The sequence below is a fragment of the Aquarana catesbeiana genome, linkage group LG04 (genome assembly GCF_042186555.1).
Source record: "Aquarana catesbeiana isolate 2022-GZ linkage group LG04, ASM4218655v1, whole genome shotgun sequence".
Taxonomy (NCBI): domain Eukaryota; kingdom Metazoa; phylum Chordata; class Amphibia; order Anura; family Ranidae; genus Aquarana; species Aquarana catesbeiana.
Window position 1 is genome coordinate 519709791 of NC_133327.1, and position 13017 is coordinate 519722807.

Sequence of the window (13017 nt, forward strand, 5' to 3'; positions counted from 1 at the left end):
ATAATGTATGCCAATCTTTTGGCTTAAAGAAATGCAGCAATGCTCCTAAGAAACTTGAGGACAAGAACGTTCATGATTTATTGCTTAAGTTACTGCTATTATTTAAAATATTTTATTATGGTAACTGGACATGGATAATACTTGTAATGATACAAATAATAGAGTATACAGATTTCTTTACATCTTTTATTTATTTATTTCACATGCAGACCAACTTTTTAACTGCTACTGCCCAAGTATATCTGGCAATATTAAAGATTCTCCCAACCCCTGTCACTTTTGCATTCTCTGACCTAAAACTAGCTGCGATACATTAGTTTAACTTTTTTGAAATTCTTTGTATTAAGAACAATTGTTCGATTTTGAAGGAATAGGATGGGAAATTTTCCTTGAATAAACAAATTTCTAATAGTGGATGTAGTTTTCATTCGGGGAAGTCCATTTATCCCAAAAGCAAAATGTTAAAAGCAAGCAAAATTTTGAAATACTTTCAGGACGACATTTGTCAAGTCATCGAATTTACTGAGGATTTTTGTACAAACTTTTAAACAAATGTGCATGTGAACGGTCATTTGAAAATCTACTAGTGTATGGCCAGCTTAAAGTGGTTGTAAACCCTTATGCCGCGTACAGTCGACCGGACTTTCTGTCAGAATAGACTCCGACGGTCTTTCTGACGGAGTTCCGCTGAAACAGACTTGCCTACACACGATCACACCAAAGTCCATTCGTTTAGAACGCGATGACGTACAACGGGACTAGATAAAGGAAGTTCAATAGCCAGTAGCCAATAGCTGCCCTGGCGTTGTTTTTGGTCCGTCTGACTAGCATACAGACGAACGGTTTTCCCGCTAGGGATTAAGTCCGTCGGAAAGATTTGAAATATGTTTTATTTCTAGGTCCATCAGAATTTTAGAAAGAAAAAGTCAGATGAAGCCCACACACGATCAGAATGTCCGACGGAATGACTCCGTCGGACCTTTTCGGCCGGAAAGTCCGGGCGTGTGTATGCGGCATTACAGACCACTTTTCATTACAGGTAAGCCTATAATAAGGCTTACCTGTAGCTACCGTGCATTTCACCTATACCTGCACAGTTCAGGAGATATCCCCTGTATCAGCATGTGACAACGTCATTGGCACATGCGCACTGAAGCAACAGCTCGTTCGTGCCGTTGCTTCAGCTGATGCGACATTACCGGCAGCTCCCTCGCGCATGACAATCTGTAAAGCTTGCAGCTGATGAACAAAATGTATGCAGTGAGTCAGAGAGAGGTTGTGTCAGACTGTGGACAGGAGAACACGACTCTCACACAGAGAGCTGCAGTCCCATCCGAATAAATACTTCCAGGGAGGTCTGAAAATCCCTTGTCATATAGTAGCATAAAATATGTTATTGTATGCCCTGACAGATGCCTAGTTGTGAGGCAAATACTTTACCTGCTTAGGACAGAACCTGAAAACACCTTATAGAAACAACTGTATTTTGTGGTCATATTTCGATCCACTAAACACTTCAGGAATTATTGAAGTCCTAAATTCCAATATATAAATCACTTTTTTTCTTGGAAACCTTTTACATTTTATAGAGCTTTTTAAATATAGGTTTTTACATAGCTTTGTGTCTGTTTCTTGGATTTTGCAGCTAATAATTTAATTCAAATATTAGTTTTGGGTGTTAGCTAGGACATGCAAGTTCCCAATGGGAGATGCTGGAATACATTAATTATGATGATGTGTTCTTGTTATAAGATCAGTTCCACACAAAATATATATATATATATATATATATATATATATATATATATATATATATATATATTTATTTTATAGTTCTTGAAATAATAAAACACAATGTTTTCAAAATTAGAACTGCTTAGAAGTCTCCAAGTTTTTTTTTCTAACTGTGAACTTACCGAAATCTGTGAAAGATGATACAGGGATTATCAGCATGGGGCTGGTCATTCTGGTAAACGTGTGCCACGCTCTGTGTGAATGGACAATGTCCACTCACAGGAGTGCGGCTTGGGAGCGAGCCTGCTCGATGGCCCCCATAGTAAAATGCTTGCTATTGGGGGCACTCGGCAGGGGGGAGGAGCCAGGATCACCGACAGGAACCCAAAAAGCAGAGGATCGGGGCTGTTCTGTGCAAAACCACAGAACAGGCAAGTATAACAGGTTTGTTATTTAAAAAAAGACAACCTTTAGAATCACTATAAGAAAAAACCTTGCAAAAAAATAAAACCTGTTATTCAGTAGAGCTATCATAAAGATCATAAGGCTGTGGTGAGGCTTAGCTAGAATTTTCTAATGCTAGGGTCCAAGACAATACAATTAATGGAATAGCTAAATAAAACTGATCGTAGTTAATTGGTAGTTTTCTGTATATGTTTCACTTCATAATTAGTTACAATCCCTAACTTTGACACATTTTGAAACTATTAACTAAGGTAGCACTTTTTATTAGTGTTAAGGTTTTCCTTACCTTTGACACAAAGCATTCAGCTATTGCAACAGGATCATTGTCACAATTTTCCAAGTCTTGAAGAAGTTCACTAAAAAATTATTAGCATAAAAAATAGTTTCAGAAAATGTCAACCATGAAACCTTAACTGTTTAACTTGCATGCAAAATATGCACATAGAAATTTTCACGAGTGACCTATGTAATATGTTATACAATCACTTCTTTTAATAGCATAAAGTAGATTTTCCAGCAACTCATACATTTAAAATCAATTCTGTGTTTATCATAATCTCTTATGAGTGCATACATACTTTCTTTGAATCCTGCTATGTGAAAGTTCGACAGAGTGTTGATTGACTAAATGTTCAGAAAGTAATCCAACCAAAAAAGATATTTAGTTTCCTACAGACCTACATATATACATGCAAATGTGTATTTCACAAAACTGATTATGCTGTACTGATGGAACTGAGCTTTCCTTTGTATGAACACAAACGTAATGGCAAAATGTCTGAAAATGATTTTGATGACCCTCTTGTACCTAGTCTTGAAATCCTAGTTTTCAGAATATAGGGCTCACTCTGACACACAGGCATTGAGGAAATCTTCGATAACATTAGTAAAAACATCTGTAAAGTCTACCTACCTTCTTTTGAAGAGATTCCCAGAAGTCAAATTACATAGATACTGTATGTTTCAAAGTGTATTCCCTCTCTATTCAACCTGATAAAGGGCGATTGTCCCTTTGCAGATCTTTACACAAAGGGACAATCAGATTAGGTTGTTGTACTGCAACAAGCAACTTTGACACCTGGCACACCTGTAGCTGTGGTGGCGGTTTTGTAATTTCTTCTTGGGTGTCACATGACTCTCCATTCATGTCACAAGTCCCATTTCCGCTTGTTGCTATAGATGAGCTAATACACTGTTCCTCAAGAAAAATAAACCTGAGCATATATCGGCTGATGTTGTGAAACTTGTCCCCTTTTTCATAATGATGCAATGGGTGCAGAAAGCCTTGCAATTAACTGCAGTGGTCATCTGAGCCTTCAGATAACGCTACTGTTGTGGATACTTGTCAAAATTGCAGGTTTGCTACAATAAGCATCTAATTTCAAAAGGCATCATTACAAATGATTTATGGAATGCCCAAGTCAATGCTGTTATTCAAGGAAAACAGATTATACAGTCAAATTACCAAGAAAGTTTTCCCATGTATTTTGGCTGTCCTTTCATTATCAGATTTAAAAAACTATCATCTTACCTGTTGAAATGGTAGATATCCCTTATATTTCCAAACAGTGCAGATCGATCTTCTGTCCCCAGAGAAAGTCTTCTTTGATCGCATATAATGTTAAGGTAATCCTAAAAAGAAAAAACATAAAAAATCATTTTGTGAAAAAAAAAAAAAAAATCATTTTCCAAGTTTTAAACCATTTTTTCTGGTTGCCCATTTACTCCTTTTTACATGGATAAAGACCTAATTTGTATGAAACATCAAAAAGCATACCTGTTTGTCAAAAAGGGCAGGACAATAGATAAAGAGCTTTCTCAGGAACAGCAAAAAGATTTATGCTCATTTTAGGTAAAATGATTGTCACAGAAGTACTCTTTACAATTAAGGCATGGGTGTGAGATAATGGGATTTTTGACTTACCATAAAATACATTTTTAAGAGTTCATTGACAGACACAGCGCTCGATTATTCAGAACCTTAGGGTTATACAGCCCTCTACAGGAGTAAGACACTAGGCAGAAAAAAATAAAAAGACTTGGCTACTTGGTCAGTCCTAGGTGGTATACACCCCCCTCTCTGCTATAGGCCTTCAGTTTAGTAACAAGCAGGGTCAGAAGTATTAAAAATCCTTAGAGGGGTGGGTGCTGTGTCTGTCAATGAACTTAGAGAAATGTATTTCACAGTAAGTCAAAAATCCCATTTTCTCTTTCGTTCATTGACAGACACAGTGCTCCATTATTCAGAACCATAGGGGTGTCCCAAAGCAGTGCCAAACATGAGGGGTGGGACAACAAAAAATCCCAAGGCTAACACAAGAGCTAACCAGGTAACAGGAGCTCAACATAGAACAAACTGGAGCCCAACCTGAACAATATCCCTTCAAGAGGGAATAGACCCTCTAAACAGCAGCCTGCAAAACCTTGTGGCAAAAAGAGGCATCCGCAGATGCCAACACATCCACTTCGTAGAACGTTGTGAAAGTGTACACCGACGACCAAGTGGCCGCCTTGCAAACTTGCGCAACGAACGCCTGATGACAGAAGGCCCAAGAGCACTAAGCGCCCGAGAAGAATTCGCCATAACAGGGAATGGAGGAACCCGATCCCTGACAGAATAGGCATATCCCTGACAGAATCATCCAGAAATGGTCGCAGAAGATGCAGATAGCAAGACAAGATAACGCCACCATTTCGGACACCCTGCGAGCAGAGGTGATAGCCCCCAAGAGGCCACCTTCCGAGACAGTAAGTGATGGAATCTCCCGAATATATTAAAAGAGAGGCTTCTGTAGAACCAAAATCACCAAGTTCAGATCCCACGGCAGTAGAAGAGACCGCACCGATGGAACCAGATGTCGAACCCCTTGAATAAAAAGGTACGCACCAGGGAGTGCTCATCCCCCCATGAAGGGAGTCTGTAAATCGGAGCCACTGAGAAAGAACAAGGATGAATGCCCGGTGACTCACACCAGGATATGCGCTTTCCACATCTGGAGTTAGAACCTCCTAGGAGGTAGACTCCCTAGCCATCAGCAGCTTTGGAAACTTCAGCACCTGGCTCATCACAGCCAGGCCGTTAAAACCAGCGACTAAAGCAGGATGGAAGAACGGCCCTTGGGCCAGTAGGTCCTTCCTGAGAGGCAGTCGACAAAACGTCGGTGACCAGGCGCACCCGGTCAGCGTACCCAGACCAACGGGACCCATCCAGAGTCACCAGAGCGATTGTGGTGCCCACTAGAGGATCCCGTGACCTTGCCAGAAACCTTCGTACCATTCTGTTGAGCCAGCATGCAAACAGATCTACCTCAGGAGTGCCCCATCTGAAACATGGCCTGGTGAAGGGCCCACCCCGTGGTCCAACCTCTAGCCAACTGAGGCATCCGCCTATCAGCATTCCACTCCTGGAATGCGCACGTCGGGGAGGGCTGGAACGAGACGTTCTGCCCACCGGAGGATACTGGCAACTGCCAGGGCTGCCAACACCCTATTTGGCCCGCCATGGTGATGGACATAAGCCACTGCCATTGCATTGTCTGACTGGATCCATACCGGGAGCCCCCAAAATCGATCCGTGCATGATCCAGACAGTTTGATTGCTAGAAGTTCCAGGATATTACTCGGTAGTCCGGATTCCACCAGCGTCCAACAACCCTGAGCAGAGCTCAGTCCCAGGACACCTCCCCACCCGGATAGACTGGCATTGGTGGTCACCCTGTTCAATACAAGGGGAGAAAGGATTTACCCCACCGAAGAACCAGAGAGCGAAGCCACCAGACCAGGGAACCTCTAGTTTCCTGGCTCAGCTGAATCAGATTGTCCAGAGACCTTGGGCACTTGTCCTTTTATGCATGGATCTCCCTGAAGGCACCTTGTATGGAACTGTGCAAATGGAATCACCTCAAAAAAGGTAGATACCATCAGACCCAACACCCACATGCAGGTCCGCAGGGAGGCCCACCTGCCGGACACAAGTGAATGAATACACAGCATCCAACATCTGTTTGTCCACAGGAATTAACACTCTGGCCAGAGCTGAAGCCCAGATCAGGCTCAGATAATACCCCGCAAGGTGGGCCACGTCTGTGGTGGCAGAGCCAGATATAGGATCGAGACAGAGGAGGTAGGGGAGGGCAGGGGGTGCCATTTACTAGGCTATAAGCCTAAGCGCCATCACAAAAAACACAGGAGGGGGCCACCAACTGAGACCCCTACCACCTGAGGCCGCACAGGAAACACCGACCAAGGCCCCTCACAGGGGGGTACAGACAGAGGCCCCTCACAGGGGGGCACAGACAGAGGCCCCTCACAGGGGACGCTGACCGAGGCCCGGCACAGAGGACACTGACCGAGGCCCGGCACAGAGGACACTGACCGAGGCCCGGCACAGAGGACACTGACCGAGGCCCAGCACAGGGGACGCTGACAGATACCGCCCACACAAGGCACCACTGAGGCCCCTCACAGGCGGCCCAGACCGAGGCACCACACAGGGAGCGCCAGTAGCACCCACCTAACGGACCCGACCCCCAAAAGGAGTTCGCCCTCCGAGCCTAAATTTTCGTCCGCCAGTGGCGAGTGTGCGGCCTGCGGGGGACCCGACCGATCCGAGCTGCTGAACGGAGGACGGACACCCGAAAACAGAAGTCGACTGCCTCTGCCCCCACCCTGGGGCCGCCCACCCAGCACCCAGTCGGTAGGCTGCAAAGCCACAGCCTAAATTATGGGAGGAAAATCGCAGGCAGTCCCCCGATCATGGGCGCCTGGTCACCCGCCTTTTAGGGCCACCCACTGCAGCAGAACCCCAGAGGGACGACCACCCCAGGGAGTACCCGCGTCCCACGCCACGTCCAGAGAAGGAGAGGAGGGGGCCCCATACTTACTGATCCAGCAAAGCGTGCGGGTAATGCTCCTAGACAGATCCCCTTGCCACAGAAGTGGGGGGGCTGTCGGCCATGAGGAACGCTGAGACTCAGGCCGAGACCCGGTCGTATGCAACCTCGCAAGACGTTTAACTCGCAGGGTCAGCGCCTGTCCAGTGGGGCTATGTTGCGGCCGACCTAGCGTGTAGCTGTGGTCTGCGCCCACTCGCTGGCCAGACTGGGGAGACCACTGGATCTTAGTGTCCAGGCCGGCAGTTGATTGTAGATCTCACCGGTGAAAAATCCAGGAAAAAAGAAAATAAACAAAAAAATTCCCAGGAATAGAGATCCCAGCAGGGAACTAGGTCCTTACTCCTGACAAGGCAGAAAAAAAAAACTGAAGGCCTATAGTAGAGAGGGGGGTGTATACCACCTAGGGCTGCCCATAGGCGTAGCCAAGTCTTTTTCTGCCTAGTGTCCTACTCCTGTAGGGGGCGGTATATCCCTATGGTTCTGAATAATGGAGTGCTGTGACTGTCAATGAACGAAAGAGAAAAGTTTTTGATTTTGCCTTATGACCACCATCTGTCTCTGGACAAATGTACCTCTACAAAAACACCACAATGGTATACTTTTAGCTTCTTTTTTTGGGGGAGGGGGGGGGGATTCAGCACCAAACACATTTGGCATGTGTACCTGCAGATGGCTGCTTCCAGTAAAAATTATCCCAGCAGAGCTGCTGGATACTGCCTAAGCGGCTTTCTTCAAGTGCTGTGGGGCTTAGCAGCAGCCTTTGCTACTGAGAAAAGTTGCGCCATTCGCCTGCTTCCTTCTTTCATGTGATCACAGTAGATACTCAGAAACCCTGACTAAGGCTCTATTCATACTTGTGTGACTTGTCAACTTTGGACATCAAAGTCGAATGAGAAATCTTCCCCTTTTTTCCAATGATAACTATTCATATATGTGCGACTTATAGTTGAAATGACTTCAAAGTAGTTCATGCACTACTTTGGTCTGACTTTCATGCAACTTGAGGGCCAAGGACTTCAACGTTAACCCTCAAAAGTTGCATGAAAGTTGTAACTGAATGTTATACAATGCAACAGTTGTCCATTATCACTGGTCAAAGCCAAAGTTGTATGCAAGTTGCACCTATTCAAAGTTGCGCAACTTTGGAGTGAATGAAGGCTACAGGAATTTTTGTTGTTTGTCTGAAATAAAGGTTCACCTTTATAAGGCCAAGTTATCCTTTGTAAAAAAATAAAAAATAAAAAAAATGCACATCTTTTTGCAATTTAAAAAATATGCATTTACTATACTTTTTTTCTATTAGGAGCCTGTAAAGCAGTGCACCCACAATCAGCAAATTACGAGTGCAATGCAAGGCTCCTGCAGACTGTCAGTGTAGCTGTCTGCCCGTACCTCGAATGAGCAGGCAGTTACTGAATGACAAGAAGAATCAATGAACTACCTAGAGCGCTCATCAGCGCCCTGGTAGTTCAATGAGAACTACAAGCCGACAGCCACAATGGCCAACGGTAGTTGTAGTTCTCCTTTACACAGAACTCTGTGAATGAATGATGTATATATTAAAAATTGTGACAGTGGGTGTGAGGAGAAGGTCCCTGCCTGCTGTCACAATGGGGGCTCCTCTGGGGGGGGGGGGGGGGGTGGGTTGGGGAGGCAGCTTGTTTAGTAACAGGTTATGTGCTACACCCAGGATACTGGTGTAACATGTTATACATAGTGAACTTAGCCTTTAAAAAGAAAAATAAATAAATAAATGCACATATTTTTGCAGGAAAAAAAAAAGTGTTTATTAATTTTTCCCACAGGAAGCCAGCAATGCCTTGCACCCACTATCAGTGGATCATAGGTGTAACGTCATACACCTGCAGACATGTCCTCCAGCTTTCTGCCGTACCTCCCTGCAAGCTTTCAGTAAGAGCCCTTTCACACTCAGGCCACCCGTGCGTTTGCGGTAAAAAAAAAGGGGTTAAAAACTCCCGTGTTGCATTGCTTTGGAAGCGCTGCCCATTTATTGCAATAGGCAGGGGCATTTTGGGAGCGCTGTATACAGTGCTCCCAAACCGCCACAAAGATGCTGCTTGCGGGACTTTTTCTAACATCCTGCAAGCTCACCGCTCCAGTGTGAAAGCACCCATTGCAGTGAATGGGGGGGGGGGGGGGGGGGGGGCAGTTTTCAGGCCCTATGTCTAGCGCTAGAATGCATGAAAACTGCCTCAGTGTGAAAGCGGTCTTAGAAAGCTGGAAGAAGCACAAGAGGGCTTGTAGTTCTCAAACTACAAGCCACCTGCCATGCCCAATTTTAAATGTGATAGCAGCTGAGGGGGAGATGATCTCCTCCCACTGTCATACAAATGTGTAAAACAAAAACACACAGAAAGACGCAGGATTATGCAGCAGCATTAGTGTGAACCCAGGCTTAGGAATTGTTTACACCATATCATTTGGGCAGCATTGCTTTGCATAGATCAATGTAGGCTCAATGCAAAAGCACATAGAAAACAATTTAGCGCCCTGCCTAATACTGCATGGAGGTGTGGAGCACTGTATAAAAATGTATACATTTTAACGCAACTCAGTGCACCGCATGTCACCAAATGCAGTGTCATTTCGTGACACAAAGTAAAAAAAAAAAAAAAAAAATACAGTGTGCTGCGTTGTAACAATGCATTGCAACTACACAACGCACACTAGTGGGTGCGTGCTTTAGCACACGGACTAATCTGTAATTAAGCCATTAATAATTGTCTTTCATGAATACATTAATATATATTTTTTTTAATTAGCTTTGAGTTTAGCTAAACAGAGAGAAACGTTACAGAAGTTCAGTAACACAGTGGCACCTGTTTTCTCTGCGCTTCCCACCACTATGACAACTCGGTGTAACTATTCTCCGGGTGTGGGAAACACAGCAAGCAGCATTTGACACCAACAAAACATGCTCAGTCATATTTGGAAACACAGTATTTATTTACTTACACCTGTGAGTCTTCTTGCCTCAAGCAACCTAACTCGATCCCAAGCAGGGTCTAACTTTTGTTTGCTAAAGCAGTCAAAAGTATATCCTCCAGGCTCGGAGCCCCGAGGATGACCTCTTCTTGTATCTAATTTTTTTTTTTTGTGAGCAGATACTGGTTTACCGCAGAAGATTAATAGGTGAAAAGACAGACACGTGACATTTTCCAATAAACTGTCTGAAATAATAAAAACAGAGTGTGCTGAAACAGATATTTAGGATTTGGTTTGAGTTACAAAAATAAACCAAGTCTGTAGATCTCACAAATTCTATTATTTAGTACTGTCACTTTGTAGACTATACAGCTTTTGCTAATTTCCAGAACTTTTTTATTTTGTTTTTGATAAAGCAGGGTAGGGTTAGAGCAGTGGTACTCTATTAGGTGACTATAGGGCGTTCTTATAGAAGATTATTCCCCTGATTAGCTAAGCAAACAATGACCAACTGAAACTTCTAGGGCCCGTTCACCTTATTATCTGCTTTTGGCACCCCAAAGCACCTTGCCAAAGGATGTGCATTACAGGGCAAAGTGTGGCACCACAATAACATGCATTGTGGTGTGCTGACAGAAATGGTATATGCACCTTTTTTTGGTGCGTTAAGAAGCCCATTTAAATGAATGGGTTGGTTAACACAGCTTACCAATCATTAGATGTGGTAGCTGAATTCGTTTTATCTTTATTTTTAGGCATTATTCTTTCTGTTTTCGCCCGGTGACCTGGCCAATAACACATCTGCTGTATTAGAGTGCCCCTACTCTGAATGAAGGAGCACAGGGGGCACAGCAGACTGCAGCATCGTCAGCCTGGGGGGAGGGAAGTGTTAAATGTACTAGCAGATTTAGATACACTAACAAATTGAAGCCAAATTCAAGCTAACACGTTATAATCAAATACAGTAAACTTTTTTTTTTCCCTTTTGGGGTAAAGGTTTTACATTAGGGATGGGCGAACGGTTTGGCCCGAGCATAAGTTCGGGCTGAACTTTGGCTGTTCGGATGTTCTGCAGAACACCGTTATGGGACTATGGGACATTAACATGAAAAATCAAAAGTGTTCATTTTAAAAGCTTGTATGCAAGTTATTATCATAAAAAGTGTTTGAGGACCCAGGTGCTGCCCCAGGGGACATGTATCAATGAAACATTTTTTTTTTTAAAAACGGCCGTTTTTTCGGGAGCAGCGATTTTTTTAATGCTTAAAGTGAAACAATAAAAATGAAATTTTCCTTTAAATATTGTTCCTGGGGGGTGTCTATAGTATGCCTGTAAAGTGGCGCATTTTTCCCGTGTTTAGAACAGTACCGCAGCAAAATGACAATTCTAAAGGAACAATTGTCATTTAAAACAGATCGTGGCTGAAATGAATGGTCCAGTCTCGGCAATAGGTAAAAATCATTGAAAAAAAAGAGCATGGGATCCCCCCCCCCCCCCCCCCCCGTCCATTACCAGGCCCTTTGGATCTGGTATGAATATTAAGGGGAACCCTGAACCAGAATTAAAAAAAAAAAAAATAGTGTGGGGGTCCCCCTGAAATCCATCCTTCGGGTCTGATATGGAAATTAAGTTGAACCATGTGTCAAATTTGGAAAAAAAATGGCGTAGGGGTCCCCCTCAAAATCCATACCAGACCCTTATCTGAGCACACAACCTGGCAAGCCGCAGGAAAAGAGGGGGGGCATGAGAGAGCGCCCCCCTCCTGAACCTTACCAGGCCACATGCCCTCAACTTGGGAAGGGTGCTTTGGGGTAGAAGAAAGTCTAAAGTAGGAAACGAATGCAGCTATCGCATCTAAGAATTGGTAAGCTGCAATATAATTGTTTGCTTTTGGGTTTAATACTGCTTTAAAGTAATTCCAAAAGTAATTTTCAAAACTTGTTAAATGATACCTGGGGATCCTGCCATAAAGACCCTTATCCAGGAACGTTATGTTATGTTATGAAGTGGCAATGTTTCGTCTCCCAACTGTGTTCCTATGTTGTCACCCTGCGTTTTTTTAATGCACATTTTCTGAAGACTGGTCACTGAGGGGTTTATGCGTATACACTAGAAACTAGTCACTGAAGGCTTCATGCAAATATGCTGGAGAATACTGAATGTATTAATCCCTAATGACCCTACCCTTGGGGGCTGATCAAGCAGGTAATGCATGCCCTGAAGATGGACACAGAAAGGTTACTGCATATCTTAGCTAAGCACTATGGGGTTAATGCAGATACAGTGTAGACTGGGCACTGAGCGATTAATTCACATACCCTGGAGACTACTCACTATGGGGTTATTGATAATACATTGGAGACCTGTCAGTAGGGTTTAAATGAAGATACACTGCTAATGGGAAAACTAGTAAGCTCTGTATACTAGAAGGGCCAGCTCAAGTGAGGTGTACATATTGGGACAAAATACAAGAGAAAGAACAACGGATGTCAGAGTAGTGCATGCTCTGTTCAGCTAAATTCTGGTCTGGGTAGAATTCTCCAAGAAGAAACTGAAAATAACAATGTGTTTGGGCATACAAAATTCTATGGATTAGTAAAATTTGAGATTCATTACACACTTTTGACCTTCTCCTAAGATACATTAAACTACTTCAGGCTGTTCTGCATTCCCATTGGGTGCAGGTAGAAAAGTAGTTTTGACTTGAACAAAAGCCCATGTACAGGCTCTGAAAGGCCAATAAATCATGGCTTTAGGTATTCTTTACACTTCAGCAGGAAGTATTACATGCTATGACATAGGATACTACACTTTGTCCCCAATTGTTTTTCTTGTGTAATTTGTTTAGATACAGCATAAAGGACTTCGATTTCTATATATAATGTACAATGCGATTTCCTAAAAAATACTCACGGAGTACTGCATGCAGATTAATACAAATCCAAATTCATATAAATAAGTATAAAGAGTACAGTT

The 13017-nt window shown here is 43.4% G+C and overlaps 1 protein-coding gene across 2 annotated transcripts in view; it reads right to left on the reverse strand.

Annotated features, from left to right (window-relative positions):
• Positions 1-13017, reverse strand: part of PLEKHG1 (pleckstrin homology and RhoGEF domain containing G1) — a 345448-nt gene that overhangs the window by 54631 nt on the left and 277800 nt on the right. For both annotated transcript variants that reach the window (XM_073627782.1, XM_073627781.1), the window contains 2 exons: positions 3731-3831; positions 2486-2555 (listed from right to left, as the gene is read on the reverse strand). In XM_073627782.1, coding sequence (XP_073483883.1) covers positions 2486-2555; positions 3731-3831 — 171 coding nt within the window. The remainder of the gene's footprint in view (positions 1-2485; positions 2556-3730; positions 3832-13017) is intronic.